Source organism: Zosterops lateralis (assembly GCF_965231275.1).
Source record: "Zosterops lateralis genome assembly, chromosome: 2".
Lineage (NCBI taxonomy): Eukaryota > Metazoa > Chordata > Aves > Passeriformes > Zosteropidae > Zosterops > Zosterops lateralis.
In genome coordinates, this window is record NC_139763.1 from 39,056,420 (window position 1) to 39,081,901 (window position 25,482).

Sequence of the window (25,482 nt, forward strand, 5' to 3'; positions counted from 1 at the left end):
TTTTTTCTCAAATTTCGCAGCACTTTATTATTATTGATAAGAGTAAATATTTAAATACTTACAATAGCATTCTGGAGGCAGTGGTAGGTTAGAAAAATAAAGCAGAGAGAGATTTTGTCCCTTTTTCTTTGTAAGCAAGACTCCATTTACTTCATTTCAGTTCCTGAAAAAGCTTTGCTAACACAAATTGATCGGCTGGGGCAGGGGGTGGATGGTTCTCCCCTGGATATCACTTCAGAGCAGCAGGAACTTCCTGCTCACTTCAGAGCTCCGATAAAGTGTTTTATACAGAATCCTTTCACAGTGTCAGGCTGTGGCAACTTAGTTGTCCTGTGAACATACCCTTTCATGTTCCAGATCTGGACAAGTGGATGGGTTCAGTTTGGGAGAAGGCTGGCAAAGCAGGGACATTCTTATTGTCTGCTTGTCTTTCCATCCTGGGGTCAGTGTCTGTCCTAGCATCTCCTGGAGAAAGCTGGCTGAGTGGTTTTTAAAAAGGGACGAGTGGCAAGAAGATTTGTCAGCTAAAGTGCTCCCCATCTGCCAAAAAAAGTAAGGCAGAGCTGCAGAATATACAGACTTGAGTGTCAGGATGTCCTCAGACCCACCTGAAGACCACCTTACATGTTTAGCTGATCCCAGGTACTTCTTTAATGATTAAAAATGCCAATCTGCAGTGATAAAATACACAAGAATCTCTGCAAACAAACCCTATAACTTTACTGGATATATGGGAGGAGAGGTTTCTATAAGCAATATTTTTATATGTGTTCATTTACCCATAGTGTGTCAGCCCAAATGAACTCTGCTTTTGATTGCTATGACTTGAGACCTTGAACATCTGTAGTGGTTTTTCTCTGTCCTATAGCCCAACTTTGTCCCTTGCACTTCTCCTGATCTGTTTTTTAATTCTGAACTCAATTAGTGGATTTCCTTTTCCTTAAACACTTACACTGATGAAACACCAATAGAAAATCTATTCACCCTCACATTAAATAGATTTGTGGATTGATTTGCAACCACAGCTCTGAACTGCATTTGATCTGCGTATGTGTTTAGATCTGGACTTGTTTGTTTTTTTTTTTAAGTTTGATAGTGAGATATTGAACTCTGCGTTGAGTGTTGTACATGAGGTATAGACAGTACAGCATAGGGACAACAGTGACAACCAGTGGTGAAAATGCTCCTGCCCATTCCTGGGGCTTCCTGAGGAGGTAGCACTGGCAAGCAGAGCACTTCAGCTGGATTGAGAAATGGGACTGATTTTGTGAGTTTAGGGAAAAACGTTTCTGAGTAGATTTCCACAGTTCTATATTTGGGGCACTAAAATTCCTGGCCTGATTTTCAGAAGCACCTGAGCAGCTGTGGGTGAAGCAGAGGTTGCCCAGCACTGCATGGCTGACCATCTGGCCTCCAGGTATTGCTGTTAGAAGGTAATCTCAAAATCAGAGATCACCTTTGAGAACACTGGCTTTAACCTCAATTTTACAGGGTTTTATAGATGTACTCCAAAGGATTTTTTCCCTACTTATTTATTTGAAATGAAAGCAGAGTATATTTAAATCAGATATTCAGAAGAAATTATTTACCCTCAGGATGGTAAGGCACAGAAACAGGTTGCCCAGGGAAGTCATGGCTGCCCCATCCCTGGATGTGTTCAAGACCAGATTGAGTGGGGCTCTGAGCAGTCTGATCCAATGGAAGGTGTCCCTGCCCATGGGAAAGGGGGTTGGAACCAGATGAACTTTAAGGTGTCTTCCAACCCAAATCACTCTATGATTCTGTGATTCTGTTTGCTGGCAATGGTGAGTGGAAATACTAGTGCAGACCTTTCAAGACAAAGAGCTTGACAGAAATGAAAAAGATAAAAATGTTTTCTGTTTGTCTTTTTGTGAAACACCAGTTTTGTTATTGATGTAAATCACAGGGAATGTAAACAACATGTTCTTGTTACTGCGGGGGACTGACTGCCTCAGCAGAAACTGTGACTGCTATTCACAGTGACTCCCTCTTCTCTAATTGTTGATCTCATGCAAGTACATAAAAGAATTAAAGTTTATTCACTGAAATTAGTGACTTGTGTAGGCAGGTATTCTAATGCCTCTGATTTTATGTTTACTGGCAGCATTGTTTCAGTTGCTGCTTTTTTCCCCATGGAAGAGTTCAACTCCCAGGCTGAAGGGTTTTTCAGAAGCAGCAGAGGAGGCACACCTGTGTAAGCACGACTGCAGAGGCAGATCCCTGCAGCAGCACTCATCTCTTAATCACTGACAGAGCATCGTGTCTGTGCACATCCTGAAAAAGAGGGTTTCTCCTTTTTCTTAGCAGTCTCATTTGGAATGTCACAGCCTGTTACTGGCAGCCTGATTCACACCCTGAGATTTCCCGAATATCTTGGTGCTTCCCGCTGACACCTCTGAATGCTTGGTGAAATACTGAATGTGCAAGGGGATGTATCAGTACAGAGGATCAGGTCTAAATGCCAAGGAGATGTTATATTTTCAGGGACCCAGACAAACTGTGCTATGAACCAATCTCTAAATTTAGGTTTGAAAGGAAATGTTCATTTTTTACTTTATATTAGGACTGTTATTGTTCGGAAAAAAACCCAACCAGTTGCTGCTCCTGTTTTGTTTTAAGCACTGGTAGGTCTGCCAAATTATTGTTATTGAGTTAACATATAAGAATTGTCTTTGGTTTGGGTTTTTTTGCAGCTGTTTGAGACATTCAGTGAATAAAGTAATAACCCTGGATTAGCCAAGTGATATATCTGTACCAAGCTGCTGTAAATTATACAGTAGAAAACTACCCACATTTCAAAAAATATCTAGATGTTTTGGTTTGCTTGGGGGTTTTTCTTGTTTATTTGCTCTTAGTTAATTCAAAAGTACAATTAAAAAGACCTGACAGGCAAACTAGAGAGGCAGAAGGAGCTGCCACCTGCTGTAAGTTTTAAATGCTCAATTACATGATCAGTTGGTTGATTTTTTTTCTATGATGACTCTGCAATCTCAATTTTGTTACATGAAATACAGCAGCTCCAACCCTTTATGAGTAGACTTGGTCTCCTTACTGTTATTTTCCCACCCTTTATACCCTATGTATTACAGAAAGCAAGTATTTGAATAGAACAGTAATAGGTAATAATCTCTAAACTTCAGTGGGGTTTTTTCAGTAGCCATCTGAAATCTTTGCAAAAGAATGGAAGTGGCATGAATAAAGTCATGAGGAAATACCACTGATGATAGATTAAAACTCATAGATTAAAAACAACAACAGCAACAACAACAAACAAGAAAAAGAATAAGAAATCGAGTCAGCATAGTACAGACAACAGTTTATAGTTTGGGAAAGCTTTCATTATTGAAGTCAAAACTCCTTTTATGTGTCCATTCTTTCATTTGTTCTTCCCCAAGTCATTGTTTTATGTATTTTAAGTTGTGTCTGTGTTCCATTCTAACCTTGGCCCTTGTGGATCATGGACACAGACGAGGAGTTGCTCATTTGTGAGTTATGCCAGTTCTGCAGGCTGGCCCCTGGCACGGGGTGTGCCAGTGCTGCAGAGGGCACGGCTGGAGTTGTGGCAGCACGGGGCAGTCCCTCGGGGCCACTGCGAGTTAGCACCAGTGAGATCAGCCCTGACAGCACTGAGTCACACCAAATGCTCCAGTCCCAGTCAAAAGGTCACATTTGCTTGCCTCTTCAGTGGAGCTCATGTATCTAAAAAATCATATTTTGTAAGGAATTACAAGCAGCAAAGCAAAAATAATCTGTTGATTATACAAAGGAACAGTACTGGGAGTTTTCAGGGAAGAGAAATACATCCATATCTAATTTTTTAATACAAGCATGAGAACTAAATTCAGTTGTGATGAGCAAAGTATTTAAAAATAGGCTGTTATACACACGAGACTACTTGTATCTATCTGGACCAATGTAAAAGGTAGAAGCTAAGAGAAATGTAAACAATTGGAACAGGGGTTTAAGTCTAAACACAGATGTTGCCCTGATTTTCAGCCTTCCGATCTTGTTTACGTAGCTCTACTGGAGTTTTTCACACATTTAACATAAACAAAGTAGATTGTTTTTTCCTTCTTCTCTGTGATGAACTGCTGATTTGACCACTGGGGTCAGAAGGGTGTTCCTCTCATCTCTCAATCTTTGACCAAATCCCAAAAACTATATATAGCTGAAATTCCCAAAATAAAGGCCTTCTCTTCTCGCTCTCAACATGACGGGTGAGTGTCGTTCTTTCATGCTGTGCTTGCGACACACAGGTCCTTCATCTGCATTTTTGCTTATTTAAAGAATTTAGTGAGATAATCCAATGGAAATAACAGCAGAACATACATGTAATTTTGATAGATTTTATGAACGTGCATCATGCAATGCCTTTAGGACAGGGGGAGAAATTGGAAATCCAGATAAAGCTAAGGATAAGCAAATTGCATGTTTATAGCTCTAAACATGAAAGTATAAGCAGGCAGTGAAAACTAAGGTCAAAGAAATGGTTACATTCCTCAGCATACATAGGTATAGAAACTGGTGTGCAATCACTATGGCATTCTTAAGGACAAGTCATTCCTCTGGCCTGTAGCAATATTTTAATATGCTGATGGTTTGATTATTGGGAGAGAAAGATTCAAAAGAGAAAGACTTGAAGGGAATATGTACAAGGAAAATGGAAAGTAGGCATCAAGATCAACAAGTATTAAAAGAGAAAACAATCCCACAATCTTATAAGCAAGGAGGCAGCTGAGATCAGGGAGTCTACAGAGACATCAATTACCAGGCATCAGCTGGGGCTCACCAACTCACTGGCTGAAGTTCAGCTTCTTTCCAGCTCTTTCGAATTGTTTCTTGAAGTTCAGAATTTGTGTGCAGTATGGCTTGATGTACACATTTCTTGTGACAGGAGCATACGAAAATTGTGCTTAGCTTTGCTGAGCCAGTAAAAGCATGCGTCCAAGAAACTTGGAAATCAAAATACCTGATATTTTCACCTTGGTGCTTTTTGCTTTAGAAATCAAAGGGCTGTTTCTAAGATCTTAAAACTGTCTTTTCTTTGCATTTAGCAGTTTGTACCTGGATGTTACAGATGATGTAGCAGGGACCACGTTAATATGGGTACCCATAGTGTCTTTTTTGCCAGTTGAGGGAAGGTTACAGGTCACCTTACTGTTTTGAATTGGCTAGAGTTTGGCCTTGATCCTCCAACAGTTTTTATACACAGTTCAATAGTAATATATGCTTTCTAACTCAGTTTATCCTTGCAATTAGCCACTCAAGTCTACAGATAATGTTTTTTTATTGCCTTGTTGACAAAGAGGGAGATCTTTCGTTTTTCAGGAATGTAGTTGATGTAAATTAAATTCCAAGCAGCCATAAAAGCAACTGTAACCTCGAGTAAAACCTCATTGCTTTCTTGGAAATATATTCACAACAGCTGAACCTCTTCGAAGAAGCTGTTAAGTTTTACAGTCTACCTTCCTCAGGAGTAGATTAAAAGGGTTAAAAGTTGGATATTTTCATCTCATTATTCACCAGGCTAGTTCATGAATAGATTGAAGCTGCTCTAGAATAAATGTGTTGTGTCCATGCAACACTAAGTGCTGACTTTCTCAGGATGGCTATAGGAATATCCTAGAAGAGACAGTGAGTTACATAGTGGCTTGATACAACTGATTTTTGAAGAAATGATAAGATTACTTGCACTTTGAGTAAGCAATGGCATTGATTATAACACAGTTGCCTGCAGCTCTGGACAAAAATCTCGCTTTGTTTCTTGGTATAAAAACTACTTGATATAAATACTTCCAAATTTTTTTTTGGTTCTGCAATGTATACTGTAACACTGAGGTAAACAAAGAGCTATAATCCTTTGCTACTACTCTGATTTTTGTACCTTTATAGGTTTTTCTAGGCATCTATATTCATCTTGTACATAATCAACCTTAAATGTCTGCTGCTAGAAGAGGAATTTTATCTGAGCATCAGGATGTAGCTATAACCACCTTGGAGTTACCCATCCATACCAAAAACAAGCATCACTGCTGAGTGTGTTAGGGGTTGCATGTAATCATCTCCTTTCTAATGAGATACATTAAATTTCTAGGGTTTTAGCATATAAACATATACCCAAAAGTGTCTGACTTGTTTCTTTTCACAATTTCTAGCTGGTTAATAGTGTGATGCCTTTCCACAAAAATACTTTTTAGTGGCTGACATTTATTTTCCCAATAATTGTTTAGTTAAAATAGGAGACATAATGGATTTATTTTTTTAATACTGATTCATGATGCAGTTTTTGAATGTTTGGGTGTGAGTCTGTACTTCAAGTTTCTTCTGATAATGGATACTTGAAGTAACAATTATGTAGATGTGTGAAAATTAAATAATAATAGGAACATATTTTTAGATCTCTAGATGAACTGAAATATTTTAAGTGAACATTGATATTTGCATTATGTATATATATGTATATATGAATATTTCCTACTCTAGAAGACTTTTAAGGTTTGTGTTTACATTTATTAATTTCAGGACAGGCATATTTGTTTTTGTGTTATATTTTCTGGACAGATATTTCATGGTGGGCAACAGTTTGTTGGGTGCTCTATCCTATGTGCACTGCATTTTTAAGTGGAACAGTGCTGTAGGCATCTATCTCTATGAAAGAATGAAAATGCATGAAACAGGAAACGGTACAGAATATTTAAGAGCTTGTCAGCCTGTCAGGTTTTGGCTGTCTTTCTGGTTTGATGTCCATCATTTTCTGGCCTCTCATAGAAAAGGAAAGAATGAAGAAAAACAGAGAATGAATTTAGAGCCCTTTGTCTTCATATGTGAAAGCTGTTTTGGAAGAAAGCCTGTTGAATATTTAGTTGTGCTTTCAAAGCAAAACAAAGATGGGCAAAAAGATGCACAGTGAAAGAAGGGAGAAATTGGTGGCTTCTCCTAAAATGCATATTCATTGTATAACAAAAGTTAAATAGGAAAAATCTGAAAGTTGTCTCTGTGTCCTTTGCTTCCCAGCCTTCAGTGATCAACTGCAGCTTATATTGAGTTGTGAAATGAAGAGGAGACATAGCTAATGCATTTTCTTAGATTTGATGACGTTCATAACACAATAGTTTTGCCTTACACAAATCTCCTCAGACTCAGGTTCCTCTGAATTTACCTTTCATGTTCTTCTTATGAACACCAAGTGTAAAACCCCAGAAGATGAGAAAGAGACATCAGCAAGAATGTCATATAATAACCATATAAATATAATTTCATAAAACCTACCCCCCTGAGTTTTATTTATTCCAGCCCCTGTCTTTTGTAATAGTTGATTTTTAGACAGCGTAATTCATACAGTGACACGTCATAAAGAAAGGCTGCAAGCAGAAAAACAGGCTCACAAATGTAAAGAAAAAAGAGATAGAAAAGAGTACACTAAAGTAGGCCACTTCATATAGCTTGAGTGTTCTTGCAACTTTTTCTGGCTTCTCAGCTTGTAAATTACACCCATTTTGAACTTTCATAAGTTCACACATCTTTTGGAAGGAACATGTCGAACTGAAAGGGCCTAAATTATACCTTGAAAAATACCTCTAAATTTGTACCTATTTATGTTTACTTTTGCATTTGTACCTGGTCATGGACATGTCATACTATCATACAGAGAAAGTATATAAACTGTATATATGAAAATGTACCATCCTATCTGATGTTGCACAATAGTGGCAAAAACTGTAATAATTTTTCTGTATCCACTATTTCAGTGTATTAGAGAGAAGCAGAAATTTCCTTGTGGTAAACAACTAGAAAAAGTCATCCTTCTTAGTTCTTTTTGGTTACTTGGCTATTTCAATAACTATTTTTGTGTTTTTCTTTATAGTTTGTTTTATTTGAGGCATTTGCATTGCAGAAGATTGTCTACAGTAACGACTGCAAGTGTCTGGATAAACTTGTGTCCAAAAATTCCACTGTCATTTGGAAAAGTTTGGTCTATGACTGAGTGTCTCTGTATTCCTCCTGCATTATTCATCCAGGGGCAGAACAGTGGATTGATGGGCAAGTGGAGGAGAATTTCTTCCCCAGCCCATCAGGGTTTGTTTCAACAGCTATGTTGTTAAATCCTTCCTTTCAGTCTCTTAATTTAGTGCTGTCCCATTTTTCCCTTGGCATTGACCTTTTCTAGATGAGAGCCTGGTGCTGTCAACAAGCTGATGAATTATGGCTGTTCTGAGTGGAAGTGACCATCAAATATAGGCTGGTTTACTCATCTTCTCCAAAACCCCCCGTTATATACTGGAAGAAAATATTCCCTACAACGCACGCATTTTCTCTTAGTCATGCCTTGGGGCATCTGCCTTTCTTATTGATACTGGGTTTCTTTAATCACAGATGCTGTACAAACATAAAATATATCTCTCTGTGTTGACATAGCAAGGAGTTATTGTTGCTGTTTATGCTGAGGCCTTAAAGCAACTTTTACTGCATATTTGGATCTTAAGGGAAGGTAGATGCTGAGGATTAGGTGGGGAGGAGATCATGCTCTGGGAGAACGAATATCTCATTTCAGTGATACAAGGATTCTGGCTGCATTTGCTTTAAAGCCAAAGATGTACCCAAGCAAAAAATTACACATTTCTGTGAAAGTTCAGAGTTGAAGTGAAGCATAAAATAGCTTCTCTCTCCATGTGTCTGTGGGGATACTTGACCATACATCTATAACATGCGATGGCTCTTGGTGGGCTGCAGACCATTCGCAGTCTGAACCCATAGGTACAAATTTAGCTTCTCAATAATATTTCTAAAATAAATTTTGCTTCTTTTATTCAGGGAAAGCAGCACTTTTTTAGGGGTCCTACTCTTGAAATTTAGTGATGTATTCTAGTTTTGGAATGAGTGTTATAAAAACAGTTTTGAAAATTAGTAACTTTTCCAGGCTGCTCCCCCAAACTTTCTCTTGTGTTTAAACGATTTCCACTCACTCATTCCAAGTGTGAGGGTTATGTTTCTGATCTTCATGATGGCCTGCATTTCACAAACATTAGGTTATTTTTTCAGTCCAATTGTCCAACTTTAAATAACATATATCGGAAATGCTCATATCAAGGAAATTTGTTCTATCTCAGCTGTGTCCCACTGAGTTGATGACTATGAATTGTAGATAGCGGCCAAAAGAAGATTAATACCAGAGCACTGCTTCTAACATAATAGAAGCTTCTATGTAAGAAGGAGAGAGAAATATATGACTTCTCCTGGCTAGTATATATAAGTAGTAATTTGGGATCATTCTTGAAGTTTTTATTAAAAATATTATTTTATCTGACATCATTGTTTCATCTTTGAAATAGTAAGTTTATGAAAGAGCATGTGCTCTGCCTTCCATTAAAAAAATATTATTTCCTTTAATAAATTATAGATTAATATGGCCATAGCTTCTAGTTGTAAGCAAGGCAACCTATCTGTTTTGAAGTAAGGAAACTTTTGTAAATCAAGATGCTGTATTCTGGTTTTGCCTTATCACTCTCTACAAGTACCTGAAAGGAGGTTCTAGGAGGGTGGGGGACAGCCTCTTCTCCCAGGCAAACAGACACAGGACAAGAGGAAATGGCCTTAAACTGCACCAGGGAAGGCTCGTGTTGGATATCAGAAAGAATTCCTTCACTAAAAGGGTGGTTAAGCATTGGAATGGAAGTGGTGGAGTCACCATTCCTGGAATTGTTCAAGAAATGACCAGATGTGCTACTTGGTGCTGTGGTTTAGTTGATGTGGTGGTGTTCAGTCAAGGGTTGAAACTCATCATCTTCAAGGCCTTTTCCAGCTTTAATGATTCTATTATTCCAATCTGGACATAAAATTAAGCCAGACTTGGGCTTTGATCACTGTTAAGAGTGTTGGACTAGATATCTCCAGAGGTCCCTTGCAACCCTAACTCTTTTGTGATTCTGTGATCCTCTTAAACTCACAGATATCTGTTCAAGCTATTTTTGTTAGCTTATCTTTATTTATATTATGTGAATTTTATTCATGACCTTATTTTAGGTGCTTATGAATGTACATGAATAAAAGAATTGTTACACGATCAATATTACCATTCATATCCCTGCTAATTAGTATCCTAGTTAAGTGCTAATATTTGCAATAACATTAATTTACACTGAATTTTGCCTAAATTTAGTCAAAAGTGTTTTATTTCTTTACAAGCAGTTTTAGCTACATTTTCAAATCTTTAAGGAACTTGAAAATGAGATACAGAAATCAAAGCTGAAAGTTTTCTTTTACACACTGACATTTTAATGTTCTCTCAGTGATTCTTTAACCAGCAAAAATCATCCCTGATTTTTACCCGAATGATAGCAAGTCCTCTTTCTTTATAACTTTCTTCTTTTTTAAGGACCACATTTATTAATCTTCAGAAACAGAAATAACATAGCCTAAAAGAGACAATCGTGGTGTTCTCTGACTATTGTGATATATTGAGGAAATTTTCTGTCAGAAAATGGTGGAAAGTGTTTGAAAGAGGCTGTGAGTGTTTGCTGCTTTTATAGGACATCTGTAGGATTGTCAGCTATTACTACTATTCAGCTATTACTACCTTTACTTTTGAAGTTAGTAATTTGACTAAAAAAGCTTGCAGTGGCAGCTAAAGTCTTGTGTTCTTGGTATCTTACTTGGCCAGATTGCACATAAAAAATTCTGCCAATTTTGCTTGTTCTTGTTCTGATGTTTAAAAAATATGTTTGTATTAGGGTTTTTTTTAAACCCAGATACACTAAATGTCTTCTCAACCTGCAGGAAATAAAATATAAATTTCTCCTTAATTCATAAGGTATGTAACCATGTGTTGCTATGTTTTCTGCCATTCAAAGAGGAGCTAATGCATGAGATGGGTTCAAACTGCAGACTTTTAGCCATCTTTATTTAGTGTTGAGGAAATTCAGTGTTATAGACAGAAAATGTTAAGTGATTCTTTTGTTTTCTTTGACAAGCATTTGTCAGACAGGTTTACTATAAGAAGGTAGTCTAACTTGCCTAATTCAGTGGGTAGCAAGTCACTGGAATATTGATTTTAGTATATTCCAAGTCTCATGTGCAGGAGAAGCCTCCAGATCTTACAGGTTTTGCAGCACAAATAAGTCTGTGAGAAGGCCTTTTGCTGTTCCACCCTACTGTAGCTGTTTTCTGGGATCTCATCACTTCACACTTTGATCACTGCAGCATCCTCCCCTCCTGCACTGAGGAATGCAGCGCTACCCCCACAGTCTCCGTTCAGAACTCTGCTACAAAGTTCATTTCCCATCTTCACTATTTTAACTTCTCTTCTCTTTTGAGTGCATTTTCCTCATTAAGCAGACTGCTTCTTTTCAACCTTAAGACCAATCTTCATGAGTCATTTCCAACCTTTCTATCCACTATTAAAATGTCATTTCCTTCTTTTTTATGTTGCTTCTTTTTGTGTTGCTAGCCTCTCTCAAAACACTTTTGTGCTGATTGTGCTGCTTCTCTCTCTCCACAGAGATTTCCCATAAGCCTTCACTAACCTCGTGTTGCCCTTTCTCCAGTCTTTCCTTAAGAATCCTTTGTCATTATTTCTACCACAGAAAAAAAAAAAAAAAAAAAAAAAAAAAAAAAAAAAAAAAAGGTAACCACCTATTACTGTGCTGATACCATTGACTCTATTGATTGGATTTGTTGGGTTTTTTAGGTTGTGAGGTGTTTGCATCAGGCAGATTCCACTTGTCCTGTACTTCAAAAGCTCTGAGGTCCTGTCCCATAACCTGTACTTTTAGGTGCAAATAATTAACAGTGTCAGGGTATTTTACAGTGCTTGATTAGACTGGTTGTTCCTTGCCTGGAAATCTCTTTGAGTTTGTATTGCAATTGTGTTTTCTGCCTGGCACCAAGGAGAAACTGCAGCTAGTCCAGCCTACAGCTCTGCTTTTGCTGCCTGGTTGATGAACAAGTCCTGTTGTGCCTATCTCCAGGGGAGTCCACTGCCTTCTTGTTTGCTGCTGGCTACAATTCAAGAGGATATCTTCTAGTTTTATCACTTCTGTGAGCTGTAGTTAATGCTCTTCCTACATATATTTCAGAATAAAACACAAAACTAAAGAGGCTTAAAGGTTCATGACTAGAAGATAGGAAACTTTTGTAGGAGCCCTTATTGTTGGTACAGCTGACCATTGTAGAACCAGGTTCTTATGCTGTCCCTCATGGTGTGCAATGGAAGGTCATTTTTTGTTCAGTCCCAACAGTTCATTATTGTTTTACTGAACAGAAATATAATTTAAAACCACAGGTGTCCATTTAATGTTTAAACAATATCTGGAAGCTATGTTGCTAGTTGTGTTGTCATGCTAGTTTTGCTTTGTAACTTTGTGGTTTGCAGTGTATTTCTTCTTTCTGAGAATTGGACTAGGAAAACACTGAGCTTTGTGGGGTTTATTTTAAGTGAAAGGTCATGACTAAGAATGGATATGTGCAATTTCTCTAAAGCTAACTGGAACAGACTAAATTGTGAAATCACAGCAATAGCAAGTTGCACTGCTAAACCATTCAAATATTTTCAATTACTCAGTGGCTTCTGGGACAATAAAATTTGCTGTACTTTGATTTTGAACGATAGCCACTTGCTATTGAGGCTTAGCTTAATCAGGTCAGACCTCAGCTTTTGATTGACAGGAAGACATTACTTGGTAAGGAAATCATCTCAGTTGTCATCTGAATTACTTTCCAACAACCCTTATTTCTTTGCGTTGACACCACAAGTAACCTGAGCTCTTGTTGTTCAGAAACTCCCAGATTTGAGAAGTGGATAATGGTTCTTTTTATTTTATTTCTTTTGTGTTTTGTTCTATGAAAGTAGATTCTGATACCACCACATGATTCCATGAGGTCAACCCCATCCTTTTGAATACTATAATGCTAAGATTTGGCTATGCTGGTGGGGGCCGCAAAAATAAGAACTGCAATGACTCAAATTTTGATTCCACAAGTTTGAACTCACAATCTTTAATTAGCAATTAATGCTACTGCAACTACATTAAAATTGAATTAAAACATCTCCAAATAGACTCACACAAAACAAACATTTGATGAGAATCTAGAAAAATATCCAAGTGAAAATTCCTCTCAGCAAAGTGCAGTTTAGTACATCCTTTACTTCTCTGGGACCCAGGACACTGTATCAGATTGCAGTTCACAGCCAAAACCCATTCCTGGGGTTTTGGAAATTGGCAGCTGATATACACTTTATTTCTCAAATGTTGGTTTGACAGGATAAAACCACTTTTTATGTAAAACAACAGGTTACATCTGGGCTCACCTTGAAAGAGAAATCCTGAGCACAAAATCTTGTTTCCAAGTCATGTCTGATTTTGCAGTTTATTCATTCACTTCTTAATAAAAAATGTCCTGGGATCAAAACCCAAAAAGTCATTCTTGCAGGGAAGATCTAAATTATTCATGTCAGCCAGATGCAGATTTGGATTCCCTCAGGTGGGATACAGATAGGGAGGTAGCCTAGAGGAGGGTCCTCACCACTCAGTTTTCCTTATAAAACACCCTGTACTGCCTTTATCCCCGACAATAAGTTTAAATAAAGTCACCTGTGGATTTTTTATTTTTTTTAAAGTCATTGCTGTTAGCACATTATTAATTTTCTGAGAGTTCTCACTGGGTTCAGTCTAAGATATGCAGGCCTAGATTTGACCTAGGTACATGCAAAAACAACATCTTAGGTGTTATGGCTACTTTGCTGTAGAAAATACAGTAGCAATTTTCAGCCAGCTGAGATGGTGTCTGAGGTAAGAATTTAGGCAACACTCTTAGAAATATTGAATTTCACTTGAGCCCCAGGGAAGGGGACCATTTCAGAAGTCTTCTTCTGACTAACTCTTTCCTTAGAGGAACTGGTGTCTGCAGTTCAGTATAGTCAGGTGCCTAATTTTCATTTCCACACTGCTGGAACTATTAGTCTGCTTTAAATTAACATATATTTAAGGGACTTTTTGACTGAGAGTTTAACCCAGGCAGAATAGCATCCTAATATACTGGATGAATGTAAACCCTGTCCAAAGCTGTTGCCTGACCCAGACAGCTGGAGTAGGATAGCTGCAGTAGTTTTAGGCAGAATACAGTATTTGGGTTTGACTCTTCTACACCAAAAAAAGAAAGAAAGAAAAAAAAATATAATCAGACTATTATTATGGTTTTCTTAACTACATAGCAGTAATGATACCAGTTTGTGCAGTTTATTAGTCTGCAACCAGGAATGGCCAAGTAATTAAGTAATTGCATTGACATAATCTATATCTATATATCTATATATTTAACTTGGTAAAGTAAATGCCTACCACTTTATATACTGTGCACTGTCAGAAACACTACTGCTATGCCAAAGAAATGAGAAAGGAAGGAGACCGCTTTGATTCAGGGAAGGGACATAATTGAAGGAACTTTGTTTAAGTCTCATAATGGATATTGTTAGGGAAAACATACAAACAGTGTTTAGAGTCAGCCAAGCAGCTCTAGTACAGAGGAACATAGAATGACAAACAGCTTTTGTTTATAGCACAAAAAATGTGAGTATTGGCTAAGAAGTAGTATTTATGGTAATTGAGCTTTACAAGGAAGTAAAACTTCGTGGGGAACACAGGGGGTAGCATTTTCAGTGAAGTAGGCAATAAGGAGAGCTGTGTAGGCATTTCCTGATTAGCATCTGCTGTTTCAACAGCCAAGGAATATGACTTGCATGTAAATGCTTGTGGTAGGCTTTAAGAGGCATTCCCTCTAGCATGCCTCCATGTCTTCTGGTTTTATTTTGAGTCTCCTTGAGCTCTACTGTGACTTGAAATCAGTGGAGGAGAAAGGAGAGTAACACAAACAACAGATGTCTTAAAGTTTTGAACAGAGAGAGAAAAAGCCCCGTGGCAAAGGAGAAGGTGCAGTTAAGGTGTTTTCCTGTCATTTGTATTCAGTGCCTCTAGTACAGACTCTATTTGCATTTTTGCATGTATATATATATATACATATCTATATATATGCAGTTGGTATGCAGTTGTATACGTGGGGGATATAGAAGTGGTAGTGCAAAAAGAAGCCCATTGCACAATTCAGAATTTTTTTTGCATCCTGTAAGAGTGTGACCTATAGGCACTAAGTGTACTGGCTGACAGACAAAGCAACCTATTTTAGGGAAGCCTCATGAATTATTTCCCAGCTGTTCCCTGCTTTTAGTCTCTTACTGCATAAAGCACATTAATTTTTTTTTAATCTGAAGTTCAAAGATTGGGAATGCTGTATTATGCCTGGTGTTCATCAAGACAGCTTTTCTCACAGGTAGTAACTTAAGCCATGGCAATACAAATACCATGTACCCCACCACATTAGGAGAACTAGGTTGTGCACCAAGTGACATTCAGTGCACATTCAGAAAAGTCTTTAATCTGCGCTTTTTGGTATGGGGAGCTGTGTCTTTAAGGGCTTTGATTTCCAGAAAGTAAATTCTGTGGTAGAAACAGCTGTGAAATTCTTACAATATATAGGCAGCTGGGGATAGCATAGAGACCCTGAAAATACATTGCCTGCTGGGTGTTAACTCAGTACTGCATGGGGCCAGGAACAAAAAGAAATGGAAAAAAAACCCCACTGTGATTGGAGAAGTGAAAAGATGTGAAGTTTCCAGATTTTTTTTTTGCTTTTGCTTTTTTTGGAAAGATAACTAAAAGAAATATAAAGAGTATTCAGGGCTGAGAACTTTGAGCTCTGAAATCTTAGCAAGCTACTTCCCCCTTTCCCACATCTACCTTCTCCTTTAATGTCTTGTTTCTTCTACAGGCTTCAGCAGATGGGTCCACAAACGGAAAATCACATTCACACAGAATCCTATTTTCTTGTGATATTTTAATGTATATTTACTTGCTTATAAACTTGCTGGGTTTTTTCAAAGAATTTTGGTAATCTCTATCTCCATTATTCACACTGGTTATTTTGTTAGTTACCTTTTTTTTTTTTTTTTTTTTTTTTTTTTTTTTTTAAATTACTTGGCTACTGGACTGCAGAAGTTTATGTTTAGATTAACCTATATAGAGTTTAAGACAACTGCTGTTACTGAATGGGACTTCTGAAAAAAAAAAATCCAGTTTTGGAATGAATCCTGAGCATGCCAGTAGGAAATATTATTCTTTGTCCAGAAATCTGTACATCAGAATGATATTTCCCTGTGGTGGTATTTTCCAGGACTACAGGGAATGCTATATATTACAATATGTTGGTAGCAGCATTTTAAGCATCAAATATTAGTTGTTGTAAATGAGAGGGAGCCTGCTGCATTCAGTTAAAGTGGAACAACTGTTATCTCATTAATGCTATTTTAGCATTAACTTTCTTAATCTTTATAAGGATATCCTATCAGAAAAATAATCATAATAACAGTAATTATGCCTGTATTTTAAATTGTGCTTTTATGCCTGTGTGGCTTTCTTTCTACTTTAAAAATATAATATCTCTGGTGCACAGATGAGTAAACTGAGGCATGCATGGGAAGTGAAAAAAGTTCACTGGTGGTCTTCCAGAGAAAGACAGAACTCCTGGTCTTAAAGCAGAAAACCTTATCTTAAATCATGTATAAACTTATGACGAGGTATTTGTAAGTTAACAAAACAAATCCTGCACTTTAGGGATACCATTTAACATTTGTCTTTCTTTCCACAGGAACTTTTTACACCAGAGTGCAAATTCAAGGAGTCTGTTTTTGAAAATTATTATGTAATCTACTCATCCATGCTCTACAGACAACAGGAGTCCGGGAGGGCCTGGTTTTTGGGGCTGAACAAAGAAGGGCAGGTCATGAAAGGAAACAGAGTGAAGAAAACAAAACCAGCAGCTCATTTTCTACCCAAGCCATTGGAAGGTGAGGCTCAGTCCATCTCTGGCACACTCTCCTATAGCTCTCACAAGAGGAGGGAGTGGTTTCCAAAATGCCCTTACTAAATGTGCATGCCTCACACAGGGGCCAGTCTCAGTGCCATTCCCAAAGTTTCATGGAACAGTTTTGTGCTTCTGTGCAGTGATGCTACAAAGGGCATGTATAAAAACATTTTTCCAGGGACTTAGAGGTCATTCTACAAGAAAAGAAATCTTTTGTGGAAGAGCATTGTGCTGCTTTTAAAATATTCTGTTGTTAGGGACAAAAGCTGTTGTGAGTCTTGCAGTGAGAAAATAGTCCTTTCATTAGGCAGAATGAAATAATGAATATTGTAGGATGATTGGGAGTTATAAAGGGAATGGATGAAATGTCAACATCTCAAAGTAGAAGCTTTCTAATACAAAACATAAAGGTCTCTCTATGAAATAAATCATGATGTATTATTTTGCCAGGTGGTGTAATGTACACAACCCATGTAAGTTGGCCTTTAAACCAAGATAGAAGCAAATAACAATCACAATAACCTTGCACACCTAAATGACATCATATTCTCTGAAAAATCCATTTATATCTCGGAAATTTTGTGTTATCCAATGTATTCTGTAGACCTTTATAAACCTATGCTGCCTTTTGCTTCTTGTCCTGCGGGCACTACTCATTGTTCTAGTTGCTGCACATAGCTTCAGTCATTCTGAAAATTATCTAATTTCTTACTATCTGAAAACACATACCTGAGTAATGCTTTGGTTAGCAGTCCAATTTCTTTTGATCTTTAACTTCAAATTTTTGATTGAAGGATCATTGTGTCAAGTACTTAAGTTTCATCATAAGGAAGTAATCAAAATAATCTTATGTTTATTTGAAGACAGGCTGATGCTTCTGTGTTTTCCCTGTCTTGTGAAAGTTTACAGTTGTTTAATAAGCTCTCAACAATACTAATAATTTATATCTTGATCGCTCTATATTAAAATAAGACTTGTAGGGAGGGAATGCCAGTGCATTTTTTAAAGCAATGGAAATTCATGCATACTAAGAGAGAAGTTACCTTTTTAAAATAATGTTTGGATGATCAGACTCCATCCAAACAGCATAGACAATGCTTAGAAATAACTTGATTTACATTGCCTATGAGAATCATTAAATATGACAGCTCTGCTATATAATTCCTTACTTTATAGTTCCATTTCATGTTGTTCAACGTAATAATTTTGTAGGTCACAGTGTTATTTCACCAAGCTCTTTTAATTAATCAGCAAAGTGCCCTTAACACATTTATGGGCCACTCTGAAGATATAGATCATAACCAGCCTTATGTACTCTAGAGAAGACATTTAATTTCAGTCTTTCAGAAGCTATAAAAGGATTTAGATTATGTCACTGGAAATGTTAGAACAAGTATTTGATTAGTTAATGATGCTATGAGGCCCTTTACATTTATTATGTAACTTCACACCATTGAAGATCAAGGTCAGTACTTTGATGCTCCAGCCTCCTACTCTAATTAGACACAGAATGAAGGAATTGTGCTCTCTGTGGTAGCACATGCAGTCCAGAAATCAGTGTGATAATTCCTTTGACTGCTGTGACACCTCTTTTAACATTGCTCTGATACAAATAAATGCAACTGAAGTTAGGTATAAGTGGAAATATTACCTGATACAGTGACATGGAAATTGAAATTGAATTATCCAAGAACATTAATCATTAAGGCAGCTTAATGCTGAAACTGTGTAATTGAATACATGCATTTCCCTCAAAGGATTTAAAGTGGTTAGATAGGGACTGAAGATCAGGGAAAAACTTCTAATTCCTTTAAGAATTCAGTTAATAGTTTAATTTGGAGTTTTCTACACTTCTACATTCAGTGGAGATCAGTGGCTACTGCATATATTTTTGGAAATGAGGAAGGAAAACCTCCAGTCCTCTATTGTACTCTTCACATATCCTGGACATTACTTCAAGACGCACCTGAAGAAGAGACCATGGCCAAAATCCTCAGATTTGAGAGACTGATGTACACATAACTTTGTAGAACTGGACCCTAGCCTAGTCTTGCAAAGTATGACTAAGAAAGAACACTTAAGACTAGACAACTGTATTGTATGATACCGTTTTTTAATTATAATCTGTCTTATCACATTTTACTTCTAAATGCTCGCATTTTTATTTAATGTTTATTTAAGGGTCGTACATACCTACACACGTGTATACACATGCAAATTTTTTTGTGCCTTATGCAAAGACAAAACACTAATTTTTCATTTCCAAAAAAGCTATAGTATCCATTAAACAAGCAAGAATGCAGTTTCCTACTGCATTTTTAAGTCAGATGCAGAAGAAGTATGAGAATTTTGGAGGCTCAAGTAATCTATCAGTGGTGCAAAACCAGTGTCTGTCAAAATAAAGTTTCCCTGGTATGCAAGAGGAACATAGAAAATTATTACTATATGAGATGATCTCTCATATGTGATACATTGTTAAAAATGCTTCTTTTCTCTTCCTTCCCCTCAGTTGCCATGTATCGAGAACCATCTTTGCATGATATTGGAGAAACGGTGCCAAAGGCTGGGGTAACTCCAAGTAAAAGCACAAGTGCATCTGCAATAATGAATGGCGGCAAACCAGTGAACAAGAGCAAGACGACATAGCCAGATCCTCACAGGTGTTGTGACTTTACTGAGTCCCAAGTACAGTTGAGCCATTTATCCTTGCCAGACTTCCCCTCGGCCGTGTCTGTGGATCAGCTTGTGGCAGGCAAGTCACCAGCTTGCCCGTTGCTGTTTCTGAACTGAGTTGTTGCAAGTGGATAAATCTCAACACGTAGCTCCACCACAACGAGAAGACACCTGGATGAACCAGCTAAACTCAGACCATGGAATGCCCTACCAGATATTGGAATGCCTTTTTAATATCTTTTCTGTGACTGTGACACTTCATGTGAATGACATACTTCACAAGTACACTTGATACCTTGCCTGCTGACAATTGCCCATAATCCCTTTTTGAGTCCAGTTTCAGCAAAATCCATGTGTTTAAGTTCTATTTTGTAGCACACAAATAATCAAGTAATTTCTAGTTAGATGCTGTAAACCTGTGCTATTATGGATTTCTCTTCTTCCCTTTTTTATAAGGCTGCTCGCTCCACTGTTTGTGACCTTTTGCAGGGATTGTGTTTCTCTATAACTTAAGTGTTGCCGGTGGCTTAGTTTTGAAAGCAATCAGGGAATCAGGAAGCCTTCAAAAACCTATTATTACAAATTATATCTATAAAGAATAGGATTGTTGTCTTTGGCTTAAAATATTGATTAAATGTGAATACTCTTTAGTAACAGATACTGTGCTTCTGAGGTTGGCATTGAAGGGGAGGGAAGAGTGCCAAACACAACCAACGGGGAGTTTTCTGAAACGTGTGTTTGGCATCCCCCTATAGTTTCTTTTTGTGTGTGTGTTTTATACATATCACAGGCTTACTGGTAATGGTAACATTTGCCTTGCCCAGCGAGCAAGACCCACTCATTTTTGGAAAAGTGGGTCCAAAGAATTTTGTAGGCCTTGTAGGTCTGAATTAAGGCTCATTTTTCATCAACTAAATCTTCATTGTTTGAAAAACAACCACCAACAATAAAAGAAAAAAAAAAGTAAGACTAATCAGAATTGCGCTACCTAAATCCATTTCAAATATAATCCTTTCCTGTTTTTAAGGAACTGAACTTAATGCCATTGTTATTTTTGGCTGAATCCCACACCTACTTAGCAAAGCATGGGCAAGGATGTTGTTGTGTTCTTTTCTGCAGCACCAATGCAAAGGGTAGTTACAAATTATAGTTTAATATTTCTGGTGTTTTAAAAAAAGAAGTTTTAAAACTAGACATATTACAAAACTTTATTTTTATTTTTAGCTAAGCATGCAAAGTCCAGTCCTATGTATTTCACTGATATCCCAGTATGTACCTCCACCCAGCTTCCTAGGATAACATGCCCACCAAATTGCTAGATTGAAGGTGCCTTGCCTTGATCTCTATATACTGTACTTTCTCCTACATGAACCTAGAAGAAATCAAAAACATTATAAAATTGAAGCCTTGGATCATATTACCAGAAACAACATCAACCCTTTGAGTTTGTCACTTGTGAACAATTAAGCCAGTGTTGTGGGGGATGAAGGAGGGCGGGGGAAAGATTTAGAGAATGCCACAGAGATGCCACTGAAGTTTTTGCACGCTTAGTCACAGGCTTTCAGAAGATGAAAAATACGGGCACTCTCTGTATGCTTAGGAAGGAATTTGTTTCTTAGACATGGCAGCAAAGATCAAACTGTATCTCAGTCTGGAAAAGTGTGTGGCAACACTCTCTTGGCCTCTTGCTGTTACCTTGATATTTAAAGACAAAAAGAGGAAGCCATCCATTCCTTTTTTAGCATTGTATTTCTGGCAATTTGTTTTATCACATCTTTGTGCTGAAGTCCCTAACAGAGACTGCTGAATATTTCAAACTCCTGCCTGCTCAGCTGAACAGTCTGATTCAGTCTGAACGAACTCTTCATACTAGTTTTCAAATGTGTTCTGTTTTTATAAGCAACATTTAGTGCACTCTTCAAGGAGGCTACTGTAAAGCTGCTAAATTCTAGATGAACTTTTTGGTTTTTTCTGTAGGTCAGACTTCTTTTTGTATGTGTGATATGAGAACAGCAAGATAATGCTTGATGTTGGGTCTTTCTAGGGAGGGAATGAGTTAAGCATGAAGCCCTCTATCCATGTAGAGAAAAAAAAAATACAAACCTAATCTAAAACTGTGATAAAAATGCAAAGAAACTTTGACTTAAGACTGTGCCCTTGCCTGCTAGCACTAAATCTGTGTGCGTGGGGAAACAACACTTTATAAAAAACTTTGGTGTGCCCTTCTCATCCCATCTGGTCCAGTGGGATTTGTGCACCATCCCTGAGAAAACAAAATCAAACCAAAGCAACTCAGATGGTGAGGTGGGGGACCCATGGGAGGCAGCAGCCTTGACGCTGTACTGTCGGCCAGGTCCCGCCGTGGCCCCAGGCCTTCCTACAAGTGTAAGAGGAGAACTTCATAATATTTCAAGTAAGATAAAACAGCTGAAGGCAACATTCTCTCTCACCTGATTCATGAGGAGGGAATACACGAGTTCATGTCCCATTCAGTTGCCTTTTACTCACCCACTGTAAGAGCCTGAGGAGAGACAGGACTGGAGACCTGGCTGAGCCATGCAAGGAGGATCTGGTTCATTGCCTGATCCTATATAAGCATTGTTTTCAACATTAACCTTTTGGTCCTGAGTAACTATGATCTGTGAACCAGTTTGGGAAGCTATAATTAAGGCCAGATTTAATTTCTTTAAGCAGTTAGTACATACTGGAAATACAGGTTGGTTTTTTGGGGTTTTTTTTTTAATTTATTTTTTTTGTTTCTGTGGACTAAATTCATATGAGTGTTTAATCCAATGAGTCAATGTCCTAATTTTTTTTCTACAATCTGTTTAAATGTAACAAAGGTATCTTTGTGTTTGTTTCCTCCCTTTAATTTTGTCTTGTCTCATCTGTTGCATGGGAAGAGTATGACAAGGATGAACTAACTGCATGTTGTAGGTTGTGTCTGTCAAAAACCTGTTGGTCAGTGTTACAAATTGACATACATATATGCAAAGAGTTTGCATTGTACAGTTTGTGTTTATTCTTATTTGTTGTATACATGGATTCAACATGATGAATAAAACATTTATTTGAAGGCATACTGGAAACCAACAAAAAAGTTTATGTAAGAAGTAGACTGTGCAAAGCATCATTGCACTGGCCACAGGATGATGAAACTTCATGTAAATAGGTTGGCAAACTCAGTTCTCCCCCTTTACCATGCCAAAGAAAATTTCAGCTCCTTAATATAATACCTCTCTTGCTGTTCTCCAGGATGAGACTTCACCATTTTCTTCCCTCTAAAATTAATTTTGCTGTTAAGTGAAAGCTGTTTTCAACTGTCTGTTACTACTAAAGTACTGTATAGTAAACCTGATGGAATCAATTTCTATTTACAGATTGGGGTTTTTGTACTTACATGTGCAGCTGTCTGTGAATCTGCAGCGTTCTAGGTCTTTTGCATGCTTGCATTATATTTTGTTCTGGGTTTTCTCTAATCTCTGAGAGACAGTTCACACTGCAGTCTAACCTCATCTTGCCATTTCATATGTTAACACTGCACAAAATAATTTTCTTCTCTTTTTTAGTCTGTATTTCAGCTACAGTTCTACTTGGCAAAATCAGTCACACCTGCACAATTTTAGAGATCCAGTTTTGAGGAGATATTAACTACTTCAACAAAGCACTGTTTTGCTGTATTTCAAATATGTTATAAATACACAAGAATCTTTATGAGATTGCTCACATGATAGAGCCTATGGAAGGGTCTCTAGTTCCTTTTAAGTGCTTTGTAGTTCACATAACAGAGCTTCTGCTTCATTTGCTGGGTTTTTTAGCCATTCTGAATTGTTTTATTAATATAGTGTCATTTTCATAAATGTTGGTTCTTAATAAACCCCTCCCAGCCCCTCCCCTTCACCAGACATAAAGTAAAGCAATTCACTTTTGACTATGGTATATACCTGAAACAATACTAAGAACCCTGGCTTTATATATATATATATATATATATATATAGGGAAACTTTGTCTTGGTTTAAAACTAGTTTGAGAAATGAGGTATGAAAGCCAGCAGTTTGGTCCATGCAGTAAAAGTGTATCATGATGAGCCATCTGTTTATTGGTATAAAGAATACATTATTCAGCTACATTCAAATGGGAATGGAAGCAAAAATAGACGGCATAAGAAGGTTCTCTTTCTTTTAAATGGCCCTTTAGATAAATTCATGTTTCATGCGATGCATTCTAAAATGTTTAATAACAGGGATTTTTTTCTGTGATGACTAATGCAAATGCTATGACTTATTTTTAAAGATGTAATAATTTTTTTTCAATTACTTAGTCACAGAAATATTCAACTTCATCCCAGTATCATTTAGCTGTATCATTTAGCTACAAAGTGAGATGTAATTCCGCAAAGAAGCAAGGGCAATGCATCAGAAAAGTGAGAGAAAGTACATGATAAAATGCATCTATGTGTTTCTAAGAAAGAATATAGCCAAATATAGAAAGAATATAGTGGGGGAAAAAAAGGATGATAAGCAGGTTAATAAATTATAGAAGCAAATAAATCCACAGGTTTTTTATAGATGAAATTATAGATATGTTATACACAATAGGCATAATCCTGCAAGTCTATTATAGAAGCACTGGCACACTTCTGGATTGTGTTCTTTCTCACATAAGAAGAAAACAAGGCTAAAGTATTCTTTTGTTTATCAATCTAATCAGTAAAAAGTCCCCTTTTATCCAATTTGGTTTTGCCTTTTGCCACAGGCCTGGAAACAGGTTTTACAGTCACTGGCTATGAAGAAACAAGCAGTAAGTTTCACTTCCTGATGCCTCTTCCTGCATTTGTAGTTTATGTATCTGGAATTCCCATCACAGGGAATGAGATAAGGGAAAAAAAACCCAATTTATTAATACAGATATTATATTCAAATATGTGGAATAATAATCTTATTCCTTCTGATTTCATTTTTCTAGAGAGGAAATGAGCCACAAAACAGATTTGCTGGGTGTCACATCACCAGTTACCTCAGCATGAAGAGCAGGGGAAATGTTCAAGCAACATTATAGGAAACAGAAGAAAATTTGGAAAAGAATTAATGTGTACATTACATTTTTAGTAGCCTTAGTTAATACTTTAAGGTTTATGGTAATAGCACCATTTTGTTTGATAATTGCATTTAACTGAACCACTGAGAGTAGCTGTCTTAGATATTCTGATTTTTTTTCTGTATGTAAGTTAACACACAACTTTAATAACACTTTTTGAAATGCTATGGCTACATAATCCATCAGTAGTCAAAAAGGTTGGAGCTGATTGGTTTAAAAAAATCAAAGTAGAAATAAAAATTACTTTATAAGTATATAAATTTAAAATTAAAGCAAATGACAAAGTATAATGCATTGAATATGACATTAATACCACCAAAAGAAGTGTTCTTTTATATATGAGTGAGTACCTGAAATACCACAGCTGATCTACAGTATATATAATGTTTTGCTGCCATGAAACAAGTCAAAAGCATCTACTGACACCAGATAAGAGTTTTGATTATCTAGTATTTTTTAAGACAAATCCAAATGGAAGGAAAGCAAGGAGAACTTCGTATCCTTCATTGTTTACACTCTGATTCAGCAGATGAATGTATATGCAAAAAACCCAGTGATTATGAGATGTTTCAGGTCAGTGGTATTCATTAGTCATAAATATAAATAAAAGCAACAATTTGTGCTCTCCAGACTCTAGGGTTGGCAAAATGCATATCTGCTAAAACTTAAAACTATTCCTGTTGAGCTCCATGGAGTTTAAGGGTTTTAAGCATAAAATATAAATTAAAATTTCAAGATGAATTTTACTTTGAAGATTCTTCATGCTTTATGAATACAGTTT

The 25,482-nt window shown here is 37.0% G+C and overlaps 1 protein-coding gene across 3 annotated transcripts in view; it reads left to right on the plus strand.

Annotated features, from left to right (window-relative positions):
* FGF14 (fibroblast growth factor 14) overlaps window positions 1-22,080 on the plus strand; it is a gene marked incomplete at its 5' end in the record, with an annotated part of 377,244 nt that extends 355,164 nt beyond the window's left edge. For 2 of the 3 annotated variants that reach the window (XM_083854654.1, XM_083854656.1), the window contains 2 exons: window positions 16,714-16,912; window positions 19,439-22,080. In XM_083854654.1, coding sequence (XP_083710780.1) covers window positions 16,714-16,912; window positions 19,439-19,575 — 336 coding nt within the window. In that variant the 3' untranslated portion in view covers window positions 19,576-22,080. The remainder of the gene's footprint in view (window positions 1-16,713; window positions 16,913-19,438) is intronic. The other variant, XM_083854655.1, reaches the window with a different exon arrangement.
* Window positions 22,081-25,482: the final 3,402 nt, after the last annotated feature.